The sequence below is a fragment of the Emydura macquarii genome, unplaced genomic scaffold (assembly GCF_026122565.2).
Source record: "Emydura macquarii macquarii isolate MOO-44397 ecotype Brisbane River unplaced genomic scaffold, CSIRO-AGI_Emac_v2 contig_318, whole genome shotgun sequence".
In the NCBI taxonomy this organism is placed as follows: Eukaryota; Metazoa; Chordata; order Testudines; family Chelidae; genus Emydura; species Emydura macquarii.
Window position 1 is genome coordinate 9,073,773 of NW_027130455.1, and position 22,964 is coordinate 9,096,736.

A 22,964-nucleotide genomic window follows, 5' to 3' on the forward strand; every position below is an offset into this window, starting at 1 on the left:
TAAGAGGTTATTCCAGCCGCGGTCTGGAAAATGCTTGATCCCTAGGGGTTGCCATCTGCCTGAATGAACAATGGGGGTGGCAACCAAGTCACATAATTGTCTGTGGTGAACACTCATTAAAGGGAAGCTTTTCTGTGAAAAAACACCCACTACTCCCCAACATCACTGTTGGCATCTTTGGGGATAATAATATTTCCCCACTACCTGTCCACAGCTATTATGAAGATTAACGTTTGTAAATTGCTGCATATTATCAGCTCATATTTTTAACATGCTTATCTATCACCATAGTACACAAACTATTGGAACATATGAAGCTCTCCAAGTATTATTATTATTATAAGAGCATTCCACTGTATTGTTTTTATAAAGGAATAAGCCAGGACATTTTATACTTAGATTTTATATTAGCATGTATTGCCCTTTGCTATGTGAACACAAGCCAAGTCTCTAGAGTGGAGACTGAGTGCAATATACAGCCTTCTTCTATATCAAATGCCATCCTTCAAGTGGTTATTCTTTTCTTCTGTACAGCATTGAAATAAAGTAGCACGTAGCTGAATGCTGCTTATGTTGTTTGACACTAGCTGTTATATTAAGGACCGTCACAAGAAATGTTTCTCTGTAAAACACAAGGGTTCCTAGTGTAACTCCTGGGACAGAACATGTCCCCATCCTCCTGGCTGGAAAGCTACAAACATTCATGAACTCAGGCAGCAGCACCTAGGGGCACCTGAAGAACATGCAACACCTGGAAAAGGGGAGCTTAGAAAGGTGAAGCTTGCCACAGGAAAGAGGCAAAGTTTACCCCGGAGGAGAGGCTGATAGAGACTGCCTGTGAGCTCCAGTAGCAAGGGGAGCTCCACCCGGGATAATGGCTAGCCTCTTTGCCCCGCCCCCCCCTTGTTTGGGGGGCAGACAGATGTTGAAAGCCTGTAAGGCTACTCTCAGCGAGGGTGACCAGATAGCAAGTGTAAAACAACAGTATAGGGGATGGAGGGTAATAGAAGCCTATATAAAACAAAGCCCCAAATATCAGGACTGTCCCTATAAAATCAGGACACCTGATCACCCTACTCCCAGCCAACAACCCGTGGTGGGACCTGGGAGCGCTGCCAGGAACTAGAGGTAACTGGACTCAAAGAAGGACCCTAGGAGCAAGCGGAACTCTGACCGGGAAATGTGAGATTGCCCAGGACTGGGGGGCTCCCATAGGGGACCCAAGGACAAGAGATTGAAAGAGACTATGGCCAAGCCTGGGCTGCGGATCAGCTGAGTACAACTGGAGGACAATGCGGGCGATGAAGCCCTATGCCTGATATAAGGCCCTGAGACAGAAACAGGTTCTGCAGTAGTCTGATGAGAGGGGGTTTTTCTGCCAAGGAGAACGCTGAGGACTGGTGTAAGTTGATGGCAGACTGGCGACAACAGCAGGCCAACCAGCAACAGCAATCCCAGCAGCAGATGTTGCAGCAGTGGACAGCCCAGCTGCAGGCCCAAGCAATGCAGCAGCAGCAGCTGCCGAAGGAGATTGTGTCCAGCAGCACGAACTCCAGAGAGACTTTCTGCAAGGGTGAAGACCATCAGCCCCTGCCCAGGGAAGCCCTGCATGGCCCAATACAACAGAGGGAGCCCTGCCACCTGTGCGGGTGAAGTGAACCAACATGGGCCCGGATGACGATCCAGAGGCATCCCTTCACTACCTTCGAGAGGGTGTTGCTGGCCTCTCAGTGCCCTCTGCTGTATTGGGCGTAATTTAGTATTGGAGTAATTTAGCTCCTTACCTGACAGGACAGGCACAGCTGGCTTACCGGAATTTTGATCCAGATCGGGTTTGAAACTACAGTCATGGGAGGGCAGCTATTTTAGATTACCTGTACATGTGAGGAGACACAGTGGCAGCACTTAGAGCAGAGACATACCCCAAGGAGGTCCCGCAATGATTAAGAGGGCATTGCTGGTGATGACTTCGCTGCAAAGCCCAAGTTGCAGAGTTGGTCCTAATGGAGCAGTTTTATCCATGTTTCCAGTAAGGAGCAAGAAATGGGTGCTCCGCCATCGCCCCGAGTCATCGTTGGCCACAGTTCAGTTGATGGAGAAATTTCTAGTATGGGTTGCTAGAGATGGGACACGCGGGGCCTCCACCCACCTGCCAATCAAGGCTACCAATGGCATCAGATGCCTGTCAGCCACACCTTGGGTATGATAGAAAAAAAGTACAAATTCCACCCCAGTGAGCTGAGCTACCTACACGGAAATGGGAAGACCTTGGCAGAGCACAGGGCCAAGCTCAGATGGGGCAACGCCCAGATAACTGCTCAGTAATGCAAACAAGCAGGCTGGAGCCCTTGAGTTCAGTCACAGGTCCCTTTCAGAGTTTAACAGCTGCTCCCCACCAGGCTTGGTAACCTGCTCCCCACCAGGCTTGGTAACCTGCTACTTCTATGGGCAACAGGGGCATATGAAGAGAGAGCGCCCATGGATGGAATGGGAATACGCAGAGAGTTGGACAGCAGAGGAGAGGGCCCTTGGAGGACTTCCCCCAGACTGACTGTCCCGGTATGGGTCCAAGGGAAGGAGGTACTGGGACTTGTAGACTTGCGGTATAGCCAAATGGTTATGCAACCCACCTTAGTGGGTTAGACAATCAACCCAGAGGGGACAATTTGCTTGCAGCATATACATGGAAATGGCAAGCGTTGGCCTTTCTTCTGGCCATTTGTTAACAAACTGACCAATACTGCAGCTGAGCCCTGTGACAAGACCCGGCCTGTAGATACAGCACACGTAAAGAACCTGGGGGACTCGGAAGACTCCAAGGAGGGGACGTCCCAGGACCACAGCCAGCCAGGGAGACACCTAAACAACTGGCACCAGGTGTGGACTTCAAGCTTCGTCCAAGATAGATTACTAAAGGAAGATTGTGCCAGACCAACCTGATAACCAAGTTTCTAAACAAAGGAAATGCGGTAGATCTAATCTACACAAATTTCAGGAAAGCCTTTGAACAGTGAAGATGGGGATTAATATGAGAATCAAAATGTGTGTAAGGAACTGGTAAAAGTGGAGACTACAACAGGTCATGACGAATGTAAACTGTCAGGATGGAGGGAGTTTACTATTGGAGTTCCTCAGGGATCTGTCTTGGGACCAATCTTTTTTAACATTTTCATTAATTACTGTGGCACAAAAAATGGGAGTGTGCTAATAAAATCTGCAAATGACACAAAGTTGGGAGATATCACCAATATGGAGGAGGCCTGGAATATCACACTGGAAGATTTGGATGATCTTGAAAACTGCAAAGTCCAAGATCATGCACTTAGAGGCTAACAACAAGAATTTTTGGTATAAGCTGGGGACATATTGGTTGGAAGTGAGAGAGGAAAAAAAAAGACTTGGGTACAGGATGACTACGAGTTGCCAGTTGTGAAAAAAAGCTAATGCAGTCCTGGGATGCATCAGGTCAGGTATTTTGAATAGAGATAGGGAGGTGTTATTACCATTGTATAAGGCACTGGTGAGACTTCATCTAGAATACTGTGTGCAATTTTAGTCTCCCATGTTTAAGAAAGATGAATTCAAACTAGAAAAGGTGCAGAGAAAGGCTACTAGGATGATCAGAGGAATGGAGAACCTTCCTTACAAGAGGAGACTTAAGGAGCTTGGCTTGTTTAGGTTAACAAACAAAGGTTGAGGGGAGGTATATTGCTCTCTAAATACATCAGAGGGATAAACACCAGAGAGGGATAGGAGTTATTTAAGTTAAGGGTCAGTGTTGGCACAAGAACAAATGAATATAAACTGGCATCTGTAAATTTAGGCTTGAAATTAGATGAAGATTTCTAATCCTCAGAGGAGTGAAATTCTGGAACAGCCTTCCAAGGGGAGTAGGGGAGAAAACCCCTAACTTGTGTCAAGACTGAGCTTGATAAGTTTATGGAGGGGATGGTATGATAAGGTTGCCTGTAATAGTATATGGCCCATCCACAAATGCTACTACCAAATATCTCCAATGCCCCGGGAAGGAACACTAGATGAGGAGGGTTCTGAATTACTACAGAAAATTGTTTCCCAGGTATCTGGCTGGTCAGTCTCACCCACATGCTCAGAGTCTAACTGATCACCATATTTGGGTCAGAAAGGAATTCCCCCCAGGTCAAACTGGCAAAGACCCTGGTTTTTTTTTGTTTTTGCTTTGCCTTCCTCTGCAGCGTTGGGCACAGATCACTTGCTGGTTTGAACTGGAGTTAATGGTGGATTCTCTGTAACTTGAAGTCTTTAAATCAGGATTTGAGGACTTCAGTATCTCAGCCAGAGGCTGTAGGCCTATTACAGGAGTGGGTGGGTGAGGTTCTGTGGCCTGCGATGTGCAGGAGGTCAGACTAGATGATCGTGATGGTCCCTTCTAGCCTTAAAGTCTCTGAGTGAAAACAGTGTGATCACACGATGCTTAGCTTTGTGCTCTGACTCTTGGCTCTGCTCCAGGACCCACCTCTTCTGAGTTCAGCAATAACTGGAGAAAGATCCACTGTACAGCGGAGTGAAACTCACAGTTGGGGGTAGTAAGAAAGAGAGGAAGGGTGGCTGAGTGAGGATGCAGGGACACATGGGAATGAGAGGGAGAGGGATAGTTGAGTGGGAGTACAGGACCACATGAGGATGGGGGGAAGTGCAGGGCCACATGGAAATAGGGGTGTGGCTGAGTGGGGGTGCAGGGACATATGGCGACAGGGGCAGATATACCTGACTGAATGCAAGAGGGTCGGGGTCAGCCAGGGTCTGCATCGGGGAGGCTCCACAACTCCCTAACAATCCCTCCCCACAAAAAAAAAAACCCTGTTCCATATGTTTCTGTATTGTAGTTTAAATGATTTATTACTCAAAGTTCTGTATTAATATGCCTGGTAAGGAAGCTATTTGTCAAAAAACATTTCCTGAATCTTTTTTTGTTGTCTGTGTTGTTACAGACGTACTTGCTGACAGGTATTTTGAAACAAATTATCAAAATAATTGAAACTGTTATGATTATACTGACATTTTGACAAATAAACTACGCAGAATTTTGGAGATTTTAAAATAGTGTGCACAATTTTTAATTTTTAGTGTGCACAGAATTCCCCCAGAAGCAATATATACACACCTATAAACCCATGATGTCACACATTGTGTATGTGTGTGTATACGTATAAAGAATTAAGTAAACAAGATGTATGTCAGTCACTACCCCAGCAGTTTGTATGGCCTATCTTTCCCTGATCGCGAGATTGTAAAGCACGCGCGCACACACGCGCACACACGCACATCTTTCTACCTAGTCAATGTTGGCTTATATAATGGAACCATCTACTTAACCACTGGGAGGCTACATCTACACTACGAGTTAGCAGCGGCGTTCCCCAGCTCGCGGACATGTATCCATGTTAGCTCAGAGGACAAGACTCAGCTCCTTGTTTGCTGCCGCTGGTATCGACACACTGGTGAGTGTGCCACAGGAAAACCGGCACTTCGTTATGTGCTCAGGTGGGTCACTTCTTTCTAATGTTAAGTGTATAGAGGCAATGAGGAAAGGCACCAACCACATAAATGATGGGCTCTGTTCTTTAAAGAATTGGGGCAGCTCTATCCACCGCACAGCAGGGCTTCCCTGATTGCAGGATTACGTGTATTGGCAGGTGGGACTGCAGAGGCTATAGTGCAGCCAGTAAGTGTCAGGGCTCAAGCCAGCTACTGGCCTGCTCCCCTGCTAACTTTGCTCCTAGGCATCTAATAGGCCCAGCTACATGGCCCTGGACCTGCCTGATTAATTGCAGCACCTGATTGGCTACAGAGCCAGCAGCCTGGTTTATAAGCACAGCAGCAACAGCAGAGCACCAGCTACTCAACATGCTCCTTTCCTGTGGCTGAGCTTGGTCCTGTCCAGCCTCTGCTGTCTCTAGGCAGGCTCTTGTATCCAGTCCCAGCCCTGTCCTGGCTTTGGACTCCCAGCTATGCCTCCTCACTGTGACTCCATTTTACCCTTTGCCTTAAGTTTGACTTCAGACTCCTGGCTCTACCTCTTGGTTGGCTTCAGGGCCTGCCCCTTCTGAGTCCAGCAATAACTGGTAGGCCGGACTCTTGCACCAACCATTAGGCCAGGGTGCCCACAACTTGGTTGCTGACAGTAAGAAGGACAGAAGAGGTATACTTAATTCTGTCAAAGTGTGGAGGGATGATGAACTGATGACCTCTTGAGGTCCCTTCCAATCCTATAATTCTATGGTCACAACCAGATTCTCTATGTTGTATGTCATAGTAAGTAACTAAAAGAGATAAAAGGCATTGATTTGGGGAGGGGGTTATATAATGAAACACAGACTAGTAAAAAGGCACTTGTGGTGTGTGTGTGTGTGAGAGAGAGAAAGAGAGAGAGAGATTTATAGTGTACTCTACAATCTAAAGAGGCAGGGATTGGGGAAAGACACACCATACAAGCAAAGAGGATGGTGTGGAAGTGACTGACATGCATCTTGTTAACTTAATTATTTATATGTATACACACAAAAACATCAGAGAATTATCTATATCTTTTGTCTTTTTTTGTTAGTATTACACTTTTATTGGCGTTTTAGTAGTTCTCTGTGTACTCGCAAAGATTTAAACACTTCGGAAAGGAACAGAACTTCAGACAGAACAGATATTAATCATAGGTACTGAGATCTTTGCTGAAAATGTTGTATCCTCCCTAAGCCAACAGAGGGGAAAACTCAAAAGAGGGTTAACTATTTAGAGTTACTATGGGTTAGAGATTTAGATAACTACGGGTATAAATTAACAATACATAGATACAGAAAACAACAGATAATGAGCTTGATTCATTCTCTTAGCACCAGCTGGGGAAAATGGACCCCCAATGGGACTGATTTTAGTGTGAGAGCAAAGCGTTTGCATGTCACCCTCACATACAGGAGAGCAGCTATCATTTACTATGCACAAGGTTCTATAGGAGCCCCAACTAGCAAAGCCTACGTGACATGGGATGCACTGAATTCAATAAAGAGCACCCACACACTTGTTGATGGCTGCAAGCATTCAATGCTGCTTTAATCAGACTTCAGGCAAAAGTTCCACTGCCAGGGGCCTTCTGCTGAGTCCCATGAAATCCTGAAGGAATCCCACAGAAATCCTGAAGGAATCAAGCCCAGAAAATAAAAGAATCTGATTAACAGTAAACCAAATAGCTGAGACACATTGAGCCATAGGAGTCATACAAGATGTACAACAACCAAGGTCATCATACAAAATATCCCACCGGGTGGATATATTTTTGAAACTGATAGATACATCTCAGAGCACTCGGTTTTGCTATGAGGCTATAGCTCTTCAAAAGCACAGGATAGATCTTCAACTAAAAGCACCGCTTCACAAAACTAAAGGGATGCTTTGAAAATGCACCACAGAGCTTATTCATTTTATGCGTTACTTTATGATGTATTCAAAACTTCCCTTTACATCTGTAGGAATCCTTCCCAAAATTGCATCCTTACATTATACCTGTGAAGTTTCGCTCATCCCAGCACAGACCATTCTTAGACTTGTCTTCAGGTCAGAAAACAAGCTGGCTGAAGGAAGACAGACGTGTTCTCTAATGGTATAATTTGCTCTGGATAGTCCCAGGTAGTTGGGTATGGCTACAGTGTGGGATCATGTCTTAGAAGAGTTCCAGAGGGGTAGCCGTGTTAGTCTGTATACAGCAAAAACAACGAGAGTCCTGTAGCACATTAAAGACTAACAAATTTAATTTCTGCAGGCATAAGCTTTTGTGGGCTGCAACCCACTTCGTCAGATGCAAGAAATAGAAATGCAAGAAATAGAAATCACCTACCCTCCCCATTGTTGTTTCTTACCCTTGAAGGTATATATATACCCCATATCTGATTTCTGTTTCTTGCATCTGACGAACTGGGTTGCAGCCCACGAAAGCTTATGCCTGTAAAATGTAAATTTGTTAGTCTTTAAAGTGCTACAGGACTCTCGTTGTTTTTGCTGTCTGAGAAGAGATTGTTGAAACCGCACAGGGAATCAGTGCTTGGGGTTTTTTGTTTGTTTTTTTATTATTTAGTTTATTACCAATTGAAAGGGTACTTGGCAGCCTCTATTAAGGCTTAAATTGGGCTAGATCATCAACCCAGACAAAGGTCTAAAATAGGCCCGTTGACAGAGGTCAGTCCCTGGTTACAGCTGCATCTGAAGTAACACCTTCTAACTGCCAAACAAGCCGTGGAGTCTTGATCATCACTGACTATTTTCCTGTACATTTCCTCCTCCTTTCTGGATATGATTCTACTAGCATTGGTGCAGTAACACATGCATGTGAAAAGGGGGATGCATGCACTGGAAAGGGGTCCTGTGTGCAATTCAAGTAGAAAGTAAATCTCATGGTCTTATTTTAAGTGGTTAACTTATTTTTTAAAATGAACTCTTGGATTTGGCCATGCTGCTGTTTATCAGTCAAAAAGTACCATATCAGTCTCTTCTGTGCTGCTGTCTAGGCCTACCTAAGGCACCTTTAAAGCTAGTTAATGCAGTCACCTAATAAATACTATGACTGGGTAATTTGGACAATTTCATTTTGGCATCTACTCAGTTCTCCTAGATCCAGTATAGAATAGAATAGAATAGAATATTAGAGTTGGAAGGGACCTCAGGAGGTCATCTAGTCCAACCCCCTGCTCAAAGCAGGACTAACCTCAGCTATATCATCCCAACCAGGGCTTTGTCAAGCCTCACCTTAAAAACCTCTAAGGATGGAGATTCCACCACCTCCCTAGGTAACCTATTCCAGTGCTTCACCACCCTCCTAGTAAAAAAACTTTTTCCTAATGTCCAATCTAGACCTCCCGCCCTGCAACTTGAGACCGTTGCTCCTTGTTCTGTCATCTGCCAGCACCGAGAACAGCCTAGCCCCATCCTCCCTGGAACCCCCTTTCAGGTAGTTAAAGGCCGCTATCAAATCCCCCCTCACTCTTCTCTTTTGCAGACTAAACAAGCCCAGTTCCCTCAGCCTCTCCTCATAAGTCCTGTGCTCCAGCCCCCTAATCATTTTGGTTGCCCTCCGCTGCACTCTCTCCAACTTGTCCACATCCTTTTTGTAGTGGGGGGCCCAAAACTGGACACAATATTCTAAATGCGGCCTCACCCATGCCGAATAGAGGGGAATAATCACTTCCCGTGACCTGCTGGCAATGCCCCTCCTAATGCAGCCCAATATGCCATTAGCCTTCCCTGATCTAATCAGGTATCATTAAACAATTACAACCCATCTTTGATGGGGACCACATCTTGAAAGAGATCTTTCCTGAATCCCCTCTTCTGGCCTTCAGACAACTCACAACCTAGCCAAGTTCATCAGAAGCAAGCTCCCCACAGACCAGGACACACCAATCTAAAGTGCACCAGATCTTGCAGGAACACCAGATGCAAAAGTGGCAGACATATCTCCACTGCTACGATCAACACCTCTCACAAAACACCATTCGACATTCATTGGTAGCGCACATGCCTATTACAACATGTGGTATACCACATCCAGTGAATCAAATCCCCAAACAACAACTAGGTGCGTGACACCAGACAACCAGTATGCTCTTGAAGGAACTCAGACAGAAAAATGATAAAAAGACAAAAACACCACATGGGTGAACACTTTTCACAAGGCGATCATCCCATATCGGACCTCTCAGTATTAGTCCTCAAAGGAAAACTGCACAGCATCTTCAAAAGGCGAGTCCAGGAGCTTAAATTCATAACTTTGCTAGACACTAAAACTAGGAACTGAACAGAGACACCAATTTTATGGCTCATTACAACAATTTGTAACCCTGCCTGCTCACCCTTAATTGCCCACTGGGTATCTATTTGTGTAGATACTGGTGCAAAATTCCTTAATGTAAACAGCCCAGACATTCAGCTTAGAAGTACAGATCAAGTGATTTCAGCTCATAAACCAAATCAGACTAAAGAATGAAGAAAGAATAACTGATAGAGAGATTGAAGATTTAATCCTTCTCCTACTGCATGAAGATTAGCCTGCTAGGATGAATTTCACCCCTGCAAATAGGTCCTGAACATAACTATGCATAACTTAAGCCCTACCTAAAAAGATTACCCAAAATTATTTCTACGGCTATATAATTAATAGATTCACATATGTGTAGATTCATACAGTTAAAGGCTACATCATGTAGTATAACCTCCAGAACATTACAGGCTGTTAAATTTCACACAGTGTCTTTGTATTGAGCCCAATGATTTACATTTTATCAAGTGTAACTTGTGTTTGGTAAAAGCATCCAGTCTTGACCTGAAGACACCAAGAGTGGAGAATCCACCACTTTTCTTGGTAGTTTGTTCCAGTGCCTAATCACCCTCACTGTTAAATTTTTTTACCTTATTATTTTTAATCTGACTTGTCTGGATTCAGCTTCCAGGCAATGATTCTTGTTATGCCTTTCTCTGCTAGATTAAAGAGCCAATCTCCTGGTGAAGGTATTAATACACTGAAATCAAGTCATCTCTCAGTCTTGATTTTGATAAGCCAAACATATTGAGTTCTTTAATTTTCTCTCTGTAAAACATTTTTTCCTGCCCGTTAATTATTTTTGTGGCTTTTTTTATGCACCCTCTTCAATTTTTCAACTTCCTTTTTAAAAAATGGACACTGGAGTTGCACAGAGTATTCTAGTATCAACATGTTCAGTTGCTTGTCCACTATGAACCCCAAATCCTTCCCAGAGTCACTGCTTTCCACATATGATCTCCAACTCTGCAGTTCTGGCCTGCATTCCTTGTTCCTAGATGTAGAATTTTGCATTCAGGTATATTAAAACATTTTGTTTTTATGGGCCCAGCTTACCAAACAAACAATTCAGACTACTTGTTTGACTGCCCAGTCCTCATCATTATTTACCACTCCACCAATCTTTGTGTCATCCCCAAATTTTATAAGCAGTGATTTTATATTCTATATGGGTGAACAGCCTGACTACTGAGTGGGTCAGCAGGAACACTGGCATGAAACAGGGCTGCATTTTATCTCTGCTGTTGTATAACATTGCCTGGATAGTAAAGAAATGCATCAGCAACACAAACACTGCTATGGCATCAATAGATAGCAAATAACTAGAAGGTCTATAATCTGCTGATGATCTTGTGCAACTGAGTGACACCCCCAAAAAGTAAAAAACAGTCAACCTGGCCAAGTAAGCTTCAAAATGAGTTATGCTAAAACAAACATATCTGAAACCAGACATCAAGCAGTAACATCATATTAGGTGGCAAAAACATCAAGGAAGTAGAACGACTTCCCTATCTGGGCAGCACCATATTGGCCAACAGAGACCTCAAGAAGGAAATGACATCAAAGATAGGAAAGGCATCTACAGCATTTACTAAACACAATAACATATGGAAATCTATGATATACAGTACCAGACCAAAACTGAGAATTTTCAATTCAAACATAATATCAACGCTAACATATGGCTGCGAGAACTGAAGATCTTTTAGACAGAAAGCTAAATGCCTTCAAAAATACATGCCTATGAAAGATTCTGGGCATTGGCTGGAAAGACTTCATCACCAATGAAGAGATCCAAGAAATTACCAACCAGCAACTTGTTTCCAATAAAATCAGCAGTGCTGGACATATTTGGGGCATATACTCCAGATACCACTCTCAGACTCGCACATGAAGTTGTCAACTGGAAACCAGCTGGTGTACAGAAATGAGGACACCCAAGAGAAACATTAAGAAGAACTCTTAGCAGGGAGTTTTTTGGAAATATTTTAAAAACACTTATTGTCCTTAGCCCTAGCAGCTATGGATATTTCCCTGATGTCTTTAGTTTCCGTTATCAATTTTCTGCACTTCATTATTTCTATTATCCTCCTTTTCTATTTTTATGTATTGTTTTTTATTGCTAATTGTTGTCCTCGTTTTGCCTCTGAGCCAGGATGGTTTTTAGTCAAAGTCATCTCCTTTCTTGATTGTGGAACCACAGCTTTTTGAACATTTAATACATTCTTTTAAAGAACTTCCAATTTTCAGTCACAATTTTCTATCTATATTTTTCCCTCTCAATTAATTTTGCTCAGCTTTCACAAATTAGCCCTTTTGAAGCATCAGGTATTTATATTACTGATTGAGACTGTCCTCTGCTTGCCCATATTTAATGTAATCAAGTCATGATCACCGGTCCCCCTAGGCAACTATCACCTTCCAGTCCAGTGATTAATTCATCTTTAGCCATCATAATGAATTACCTTGTGCTGGGTACAGTATCTTTTGTGTTAGCAAATTTATCATCTATAACTTTTAGAAACTCTAAAGATGGTTGAATGGTAGGTACTTCTAGCATACGTCTCCCATGATGGACTGATCAAATAAAAGACTGAGTAGAAAGAACTTGTTGATCTTCAGTAAACTGCAGTACCCGGATGAGGGAAAGAGAGAACTGGATCTGCTAACTGGCCATCGGAAATGTTCAAGCTCTAGGGGCCACATTTTAACGGTATGTAAGCACCTGAAGATGAAGATAGGTGACTGCTTAATTAGAAGTAGTAAAAATTTCGAAAATGTCCAGGCACCTAACTCCCATTGGAGTTCTCCATCAAGTTGCTCAGTAGGGTAGGTCTTGCACAACAGATTCCACATATTAGATCGCTATGGTATCTCTACAGACTTGGGAGCCTTCCCACCACACTGTACAACCAGCAGCAGCTTGGGTCCCAAAGCTCACTCTGTCTAAAATCGCAGGATGGTGGCTTATTTCACTAGCTTGCAGGATACAGGAGAGATCTGTGAAAAATCAGAAATTTCCAGGAAAAGTAGAGGTGGATGGCAATGCTGTATGTTTATCTTTTAAAAAAATGAATAATTTTAGTGTAGTGAAGGGAGCTATGTAGCCCCTCCCCTCTCTCCCAGATGCCCCCTTAATTCACATTTTGGACCATTCATCTTTGCGAAGGGGTAACAAACTGAACTATGCACTGTATTTTAATATGTTCCTTGTTATCCAAAGCAATTCTCTTCTGCTGAAAGTTGTGAAATTGGAAAGCACAGCCCGCCCTTTCCTGTCCCCCTCTGGCATGTGTGTCTGCACCTAGCCAGAGGTCTTGAAAGTGTGGGGTGCGCCCTGTTGGGGGGGCAAGGAGGAACATTGTGGGGGGGCACAGGAGCCCCTGATGCCCCAGAGCACCCAGCGTGGAAGCCCCCGCTGCCCTGAGCAGCCCCTGGCCCTGACTGTGGCCCCGCTCCCAGGCCCAGCTTGAGGGGCACAGCAGGGGACATGGACAGGAGTAAGGGGGGGAGCTTGGGGTAAAATGTCTGGGGACCACTGGCATATGTACAGCTGGGAGCTACCAACTATTTATCCAAGAGTTCAGAAGACCAATGGAGGTTTCAGTAGTTCATTCTTATGCTTCCAGAGCCAGCCATGTGAAACAAAATCAATAATTAGTCAATTTAGGTTCAAATCCTGCAGAGTGCAGAGTACTCTCAACTTCATAGACTTCAAAAGGCCTCTTAGGAAATGCTCAGCACATTACACAATCAGGCCCTTAATAAGCAACCAAAGGCATATCCCTATTTTAAATAATATATTGAGCAGCAGGTACTGCAAAACAAAAGTCTTCAGTAACTAGAGCAGTGGCACTGAATCTTCCTACTACTTGGAAATTGCCCTAATTATCCTAATAGTATCTGACCAAACATTCATTCAATTGCTAAGTTATATGCTAAATAATATTTAGTGGGAAAAGTTCCTGGAGCTCACAGCATGGCTGTCTCTAGAGTTCTCTCTCTATATGCTCCATACTGGCATTCCTTTTTTCATTCCTCTAGAAAGTCCATAGGATGCTAGTTCTCTAAGTCACAATTCACCCTCCTCATAGGTAGAGTCCATGGCTCTTCAAGGGCCGAAGTAGCAGAGGAATTGGCAGATGCCAGCACTGATTGTAAGACACTCCATGGAAAATATGTCCCTGGGCTCATTACAAGTTACACAGAAGTTTTCAAGGGGGGGAAAGGGGAATGCAAAACTGTACAGAGATTTAACTACTGTATGTTGTGAAAAACCACCCTATCCTAATTCATTTATTTCCATAACAGTGGGAATATGTTTTTTTAGTGCTGACTAATAAAACACCAAATTATATTACAAATATTACAATATTATTTTACAAACCAGACTAACCCCCACATCTTACACAGCCCTCTACGATTTACAGATCTAAACAGTGAAAGAAGCCTATATGCCCTTTCATGTGTGTCACCACACACCCACTTCTATAAGATATGCAGCCTCAGAAAGAGAATGAAGCAATTACCTCCATTTTTTCATAGTTCACCATCTCATTATGTAAAGTTGATTTAGCACAAACTTTTATTTAAAACTTTTATCCCTAATCTTTTGCTGTTTGTTTGTTTTAAATATCACTTCAATTTATGAGAAAAATGCTAATTAAAACAGCAGTAGAAATAAAAACACTGAGTTTGCAACCCAGTTAGTGGCTTACTGTCAGTAATTGGCTTTTTCACTTGAGGACAGTACAATAAACTGTAATTGTGATTTTTCAACCGAGAAGCATAATGTGCTTCTTTATAGATATAGTAATGAATGTTTGCAGCTCATTCTATAACTTTACTGAATACAGAAAATTTAAACTAGCAACCTTAACAACAGAGGACACTAGCAGCATCTATAATAATTCAGAAAAATATGAACAAAAAATATTTTCCATTCAGTGGAAGATCCCGGTTTATAGGTAACATCACTCATGTCATGATTTCATAAAACATCTCCCAAAAACAAAGCAGAGAGAAAAAACCCTGTCAGGCTCTATATTTAGCTACCAGAAGCAAATGAGATGAAAAACAGGAAATACTTGTACAGTTTAACACTTGTGTTACAAGAAAATAAATTGTGCCTAGATTTCATGATTAAGTTCCTCACAAAACAAAAGACTGAAATTAAAAAAAAAAAATCTGTAAACAAATAACTAGAATATCTCCAAGTACAATAGTTTTATGCTGGAAAAAATGGGTATTATAGCAGAATAAAATTATAACAAGGCTGTAATGAATCAAAACCTATGTTTATCCACCCAGGTGTAGATTTCTACTGGCATATAAATATAATATTTGCATAGCACAAGAACAGGTGTGAGCTTGAAACCATTATAACACAAAAGTTTAAAAGTAACCCTAAATTCATCAGAACTGCTAACAGTAATCCCTATAATTAGAATCAGGTGACTACAGACTTCCCTGGCCACCGCAATACTTTTACACCTGTGACACCATGCCACACTCAACAATGGGCAGCAGCAGAGGGGATGACGAAAGGAAAAAGAGGGAAGAGGTGACTAAGGAGAGACTGAGGGGAGGAGGAAGGAACCGTCTGTCACAATTACACCAACCCATGCATTTTCCCTGGTACTTAGCAATATTACTCTCTTACCTATATCAGGATCCATGGCTTGGACTCTTGTTAACAAAGCTTTAGTGGCTGTATTCTCATAGACACATGCGTTGTAATGATCAGTAGAAAACATTGGTGGGTTATCATTTACATCTTCCAGAGTAAGGTGGATTTCTGATTGGCAGAATCTGCCACCACCATCTGTTGCCCTGGCAATCAAGTTGTACACAGGGATTTTCTCTCTGTCTAAAAGGCCTAAGGTTTTCAACTCACCTAAAATTGGGTAAAAGCAGCTATCATCATTATTAATATAACAGAACATCCATTTCTAGATATTTTAAGTACCAAAAAAAAAAAATCACATATTTTTCAGGAATTAAAAGAAAAAAAGAGAAAAAAACACCCCAAATAATAGTATCTGGCATTGAATGGAATATAAAATACTGAAAGTTTCATTTTTAATTATGTTTATCCACCATAGTTAACTTTCAGCACAAATGCAGTAGGGTAAGCCAATCAGGGTGCCCTCCAAAGCCCTACAATTTCACCCATTACTGTTTATTATACTCTCAACCTTTTTCATGTCTGCTTTTTTGGTTACTCTCATTATCTCCAGGCCTCTCCAGATTTCTAAACACATAAATGCACTGTAAATCTACTGATGACAGCAGAGATAATCAAATGTAAAGTTCCGTAATGCTGATCTTTGCCAACAAACATCTCATACTCCCAGGAGGTGCCTTTGCCTTCCAGTTTAGATCAGCTCTCTCATTCTCAGACACATACGCACAACTTATAGGCCAATGAAAGTATACAGGTCTGACTATGGGCACTAAGAGCAACCACAAGTAGCTTGTTCATATCTGCTTCTTATAAAACAGATAAATAGTCTTCAACCATTAACATATCAGCAAAGCATCTGGTACTAGTCAACGTCTTTTATATGCCAGATTCCATATTTAAATGCATTGCACTTTATTCTGATAGGGGACAATTAGCCCACCTTTGACATACTAAAAACACCTCATACTGCTTCAATCTCTGTCCTTCACAGTAATAAAGCAGTACTACCAGATGCAGTGCTGCCTGCTAGTAAGGAGAGGAAGCACTGTTTAAGGAAGGATTTGATTTAGTGTGGTACAAACCAAGAACCCAATCATAAAAAGGGTTTGGGAATCAGTATTTGTAATTAATTTCATTGTCTCTTTTAACTCAAAAGAAATCACCCTGGACTTTAGGTGCCTTTGCTTTTTTTTTTTAAAAGTGCAACTAATAAAAAAAGACCAATGTCTTTCCGAAAACCACATTACAAATCAACAATACCCCCACAACACTTCCAACATGCCAACAAATGCTACCCCCATGGCTCTTCTGCCCAAAAGACCTGGGGGAAAAAACAGTTCTTGCCATATTCCCTGAAGATCACCACATTCAGGCTATTTCAGACCAAGGTGAAGGAAATTATTTCCAAAGCCAAAGGCTCCTCATGAACATTCAGCCAGCAGATACCTCTCTTTTATACCAAGTAGGCTCCAGCTCAAGTGCCTCTGAAGGCTGCCACTAGTGTGAAAGTCTTGTTGGGAAACAGGAGGGTTAAATCCACCCCAATGGATGGAATATCCAAGGTGGCTATCAAAGGGGTTCCTTGCCCTCAACTGTACTATAGCTGTCCCTTTCAAATTGGGCATAAATGCCTACAATAATATAAACAACTGACAGCAGAAGTTCAGATTTCCACATGTGACACTAATGGAAAATGCATTAGCAATAATTGGTGAGAACTCTGGCCCCAACTGGTGACCGGGGTTAGCAATGTCATTTAAAGACAAAAGTTTTGTCACCTTACCGCTTTCTGGATCTAAAAAAAATTTATTGTTCCCAGGCCCAAACAGCGAATAGCGAATTTCACCATTGGACCCGATGTCTGCGTCCTTAGCGCTGATCTGAAGGATGACTTTGTTTGATGGAATGTCTTCAGGAAATAATGCTGTGTATGCAAACTAAGGACAAAAGCAGAAAACACAGTGGATACAAGAGCAGCATTTAATATAATCTTTGCATAGACATAATTTTGCTTGGTTACTCTCTGCGGTGCATGCACTTACATGTATCTTCAACATTTTTATGCAACTTTTCTTAGGGAACTTGACCTCATTAGTATAACTTCTTAAGCTTTTCAGGATCACAACACCAACAAAAATTGAAAACATTAATAGGACTGTAAAGGTGTTAGGAATAAAAAGGCAGCCACACCTTATACATTTTCTACCCCGTCTTTTCCTTAAAATCTCTCCATACTGCACTAGACTCATGGACTTCAAGGTCAGAAGGGACCATTATGAACATCTAGTCTGACCTCCTGCACAATGCAGGCCACAGAACCTCACCCACCCACTCCTGTAATTGACCCCTAACCTAACACTGAGTTATCAAAGTCCTTAAATAATGGTTTAAAGATTTCAAGGTACAGAGAATCCATCAGCAAGTGACCTGTGCCCCTTGCTGCAGAGGAAAGCGAAAAACTCCCAGGGCCTATGCCCATCTGCCATCAGGTAAAATTCCTTCCCAACCCCAGGATGGTGAATATGGGAGCACAAGAACAGGACACAGGTCATTTTACCACTGTGTCATCTGTGCTCGGAGTAGGTCTTAGACAACATGGTGGTTAAAATGCCAGTGGCTACTTGTGCCCAATCTATATTCCCAGTCCTCTGACCACTATAACTACAAGAGGAGCTTTACCAACAATTATCTAACCTCACTGCAAAACTACCTAAGTGGAGAAGGCCTAGCGATTCTAGCTCCACTGCTGTGTTCTCTAAAACACTTATCCTTCCACCTGCTTTAGTGAAACTATCTACTCCCACTAGTGCTGCACAGAGCACGTCAAGACACTGAACTAAGAGCTTACCATGAATGGAGCTAAGAAATGAAACTGGGAACCAATGTAAAGAATAGTGAAATTTATAGGAAAACTTGATGTCCAATAAAATTACACCATTACAATTTGCTGACTAACCTGATCACAGACAGGACTATTATCATTAACATCAGTGACTGTCACTTGCACAGCAGCTTGCGTTACAAAGAGTCCATCGGTAGCAGTGATGTTAAGAAAATAAATGTCTTGTTCTTCCCGATCTAGTGGTCTCTTTACGTAAACTTTCCATTCATTCTGAACCAGTCCCAAGGCGAACTTCCCTTTAGGATTCCCTCCTACAAGGACACAAGCAACAAGCAATGGTTTATGGAAGCCTTTCAAACCTTTGCACTCACCCAAACTTAAACACAGATGCAGCTTAAAGATGCCACAAATAAACAGCTACCATTTCTCCTCATAGATTAGTAAATGCTTTCAAACTGGCAAATTTTGGAAATCTGTAAAGAGATTATGCTCCTAGACATTTGCGGTACCTCCTATGCCTTGTGTGAAAGTAAAACAATACTGTTCAAAGAAAACAAAATTCATTTAGCAGAGCTCAAGATGATCTCTTGTTTAGTTCTCCTTAAAGGCAATCAAATTCAAACTGTGAACAATCAATAGTCTTCTCAGGATAGTACAATTGTCTTTCCACTTAGTCTCAAGAGAGGATGTAATACACTGCAGCTCTTGTTACCAAGAAAATTTCATTAGCTGTTGATTATGCAATCAAGGAATGGCCGTAGGTTCTATTAAGGAATGCTTTAATGAAAGCTTTATCATACAGCTGTGCTGTTCTTATACTCATTAAGATTCTAGTTTAAAAAAAAGTTTACATGACACAGGAAGACACATTAGTATTAAATAGCCCTAACAAGGGGTCATTTAAGGAGCAGTTCAAAGATAAGCATTGCAATTAGATCAAATTTATCAGAGAGTGAAAGCTAGTGAAAGCCAGCCAGGAGTGGAGGAGATGAAGCAGAGCAGCTTTTCATTATGCTGAAACAGTGACACTGAACCTGGCAATATTACTTTTCCACCTCATTAAATTCCATGGAGACAAAAGCAGCTTGTAGAGAGAAAGACTCGTCCCCATCATCCTCAGAGAGGGAAATAATGTCATTTCACACACTGAAGGATACAAGGAATTAAAAGTGATGTGAAAACGGACATGGTTCTTTGTCAATAACATTTCTAATGGTTATTTACACCTTCATTTGAAATGGTATAATCCCTTAACTCTTCTATAAGAAGATCACATTCAATTACCTTCCTTTGCTGTGGCCTGTTCTCCAACCTTTGTCTTTATGTTGTCAGATTAGACTGGAAATTCTTTGGGTCAGGTATCAAGACTTCCTTTCTGTGTGTACAACCCCTAGAACACTGTTGGTTTGTAAAACTAGATGTATACGTTCACCAGATTCAGGGAGAGTGGAGTCTGTTCATAATGAACTCAGATGCTGCACAAATTGAATGAGCAGATGACAAAGCCCCAAATTGTTTCAATGAGGAAACTGCAACTCAGGCTAAAATGCTGTTAAAAGCTTTTCCAACTAGGCTGTTTGCTACTGTTCTCTTAAAGGGGAGACTGCAAAGGTGAAAAAAATTGTATTTCTCCCATACTTTCTTGTGATGTATAAAGAAGGTCCAAATGATGTTTTTTTATTTAATATTTTTTTCTCCTCCGCAATATCAAGAATGTAAAGTCTGATGTTACTTGGTTTTGCTGGAGGGCTCAATCAGTGTCTTAGATGTGTGCTGTGAGATTTCTTGGCCCTTAATGGAAAAGGTAGATTTTTAATCTTTTCTCCCAACTATTTATGTTCAGTATTTGAATAAACTGGTATTAACAAAATCATAGAAAAGAGAAAAGTTATAAACAGTCTGAATAAACAAAATCACTTCCCCCCTGTGGTCACACCACTTAATTAAGTGTGACTACCTAGCATCTCAGATAGCATAACTCTGCCAGTTCTCCATAGAGACTCTCAGGGGCCTGGTCTACACTAGGAATTTCAGCCAGTATAAATACATCACTCGGGGATGTGAAAAATCCACACCCCCGAGTGACAGAGTTAACCTGACCTAACCCCTTGCGTAGACAGCACTAGGTTGATGGTAGAATTCTCCCGTCAACCTAGCTACCACCTCTTGGGAAAGTGGAATACCTACGCTGATGGAAGAAGCCTTTCTGTCGGTGTAGGCAGCTTCTTCACTGAAGCGCTACAGAGGCCCAGCTGCGCTGTTGCCGTGTTTTAAGTGTAGACAAGCCCAGGAAAAAGAGGGCAGATGAGAAAAATTTCTGAACTTAAAACCAAACAGAAATATCGAACACACATATTAAGCCTTCTTTGTAAATCAAATACCAGAAAATGAGGGCATGCATTCAGTCATGCTGCCCTTTTGTTTAAATATCGAGGACTAGAGATATTCAAGCTTTTGTAAACTGGCTTGTCTTCGTTAAAATGAATGGAGTGATGTCTGACCCTAAATCTATTGCTAGACAACACTATTTGTATCAACTTATAATTGATTTGAGAAATGATTTTGTGACTTGAAAGATTTTCAGTTTATTGACCAGCCACATGTTTTATAGAATCTTCAGACTAAGTGTGTGCATTCCTATGAAAATATAAAATTGGAATATCAGACACTTAACCATGTTCTGTTTATAGCAAACCACTGCTCATAGGCCCCAATACTGTAAGGCCATCAGCTCCCAGTGATGTCTGCGAGAACACAGGATGCTCAATGCCATGCTGAATCAGACCCTTGCTGAAGCTGTGCTGTGACAAAAGACGGATTTCCCCAAAAGAGGAATTGTATTTCATTATGGAACAGAGGCTGGATCCAAAAACCAGTCAAGTCACTGACAGTCTGTCCACTGACTTGCGTGAACTATGAAGCACATCCTAATCTGGCTATCAAGAAAGGTAAGTACATGCTGATTAACATTAGAATATCTCCATTTCAGTTCAGCCTCCAGGTAAAGAAGCATAATTTTTCTCCACAGCTGGTTGCAAGCCAGCTATAGCAAGACTTCTGTGTAATATAACAAAACTGCCTTAAATATATGTGTATAACTTCATGAGGGCATTTAATACTTTTCTGCACTGTACATGACAGTTGTTTGGTTAAAGAAAATTATTAACAAGCTTCGGATAATATGAAGCAGTATACCCAACTCACGTATATCCCATTGCTAAGTAAAGCAGAGAGGTGAAATCTTTAATCACTTAGGTGGCTGATACTGCTAATAGTAACACCAGCTTTGAACAACTCCTGTAGTCATTACCACTGTGTTGTTGACGGAATAGCTTTTAAATCATACACTAGGAATTCTGGGAGCATATACAAATTTTGGGTCTTTAAGATCCCACATTTCTTTCCCTTGTTCTTTTAGAAGAGGATCCATCTGAATGGCCAAGAAACCTTAGTGATGAACAGAATCAAAGAGTTGATCCACATCTCTTCCTTTTTGTTATCATTATCCTTCCTTTCTCCTTTGCTCAGCAGTGGCTCTATATTTTGCTGATAAAAGACTGAAAGCATATGATAAAGTGTTACAGAAATAATGAGATGTAAACTGTAAAATACTGTCAGGGAAATATTCTTAAAAGGAAAGGAAAAAAAATAAGCTGTGGCTCAGGGAACCATTTTCATGCACTCATATGTATGCCCTGCTGCAAATCTCATTCTGTAGTGATTAATTAACTTTTCCACTAACATATTTAAGCAGATTCCATGTCCTAAGGGCGTTCTAATTAATTAGTTTTTCACGCTGAATAATGTAGAATTTCTAAACGGAAGCCTCCTGATTACAAGTATTAATGGATTCTTTAAAATCTGTTGTCAGTTTTCTTATGTTCTGTTTTGAATGTCACAACATTGAAGTGTTTGCTACACACAACCACAAAAAAAGCAACTTTTTAGAATGACTAGGGCTATGAGAATCTGTATTATCTTTCATCTTTTGTGACTTGAAGTTTGACTAATGCCCTGTTCCCCATCCTCTAGTCAGCAAATGGTACAAAATCAACTTGGGCTGAAGTTTAATGAAAGAAAAAACAGCTAAACACAATGAAATCCACAGACATGATGATCCAAAATAGAGAAATCTTGATACACATTATTACTAACTCACACAGACTTAAGTTATAATAACTAAAAGGGTAGCTGAAAACTAGATGTTGACAATATGAGTTTTCACTGTGACTTCCCCAGTCATAGTGCAAACTAGAGGCTTTATTTATTTCATTTCTTTCTTTGAATCTTATGTTATTATTAGGAGATGTGCCGATCTGTTTTACACATGTTAAAACCAATAGTGTCTACACAAAATTTCAGACAGTGCACATACTTATTGAGCTGCCTGCATCATAAAACCAACCCACCAAATTCTACCACTACTACCTTAGCTTTTGAAAACAATATTCTTCAAAGCTGCCTACATAACTCCTCCTGCAAATACCTGAGCTCCCATTAGAAGTGGCTATCTGAATGAGTCCAAGTGTATGTCTAGACTGCAGTGAAACACCCACAGCTGGCCCATGTCAGCTGGCTTGGGCTGTGGGTTGAGAGAA

At 41.6% G+C, this 22,964-nt stretch overlaps 1 protein-coding gene across 7 annotated transcripts in view; it reads right to left on the bottom strand.

Annotated features, from left to right (window-relative positions):
• The window catches only part of FAT3 (FAT atypical cadherin 3), a 532,268-nt gene that overhangs the window by 70,589 nt on the left and 438,715 nt on the right, over positions 1–22,964 (bottom strand). For 6 of the 7 annotated variants that reach the window (XM_067568394.1, XM_067568392.1, XM_067568383.1 and 3 more), the window contains exons 11-13: positions 18,481–18,677; positions 17,308–17,461; positions 15,501–15,734 (exon numbers count right to left, since the gene is read on the bottom strand). In XM_067568394.1, coding sequence (XP_067424495.1) covers positions 15,501–15,734; positions 17,308–17,461; positions 18,481–18,677 — 585 coding nt within the window. Of the gene's footprint in view, positions 1–15,500; positions 15,735–17,307; positions 17,462–17,566; positions 17,634–18,480; positions 18,678–22,964 lie in introns of those variants that run through there. The other variant, XM_067568422.1, reaches the window with a different exon arrangement.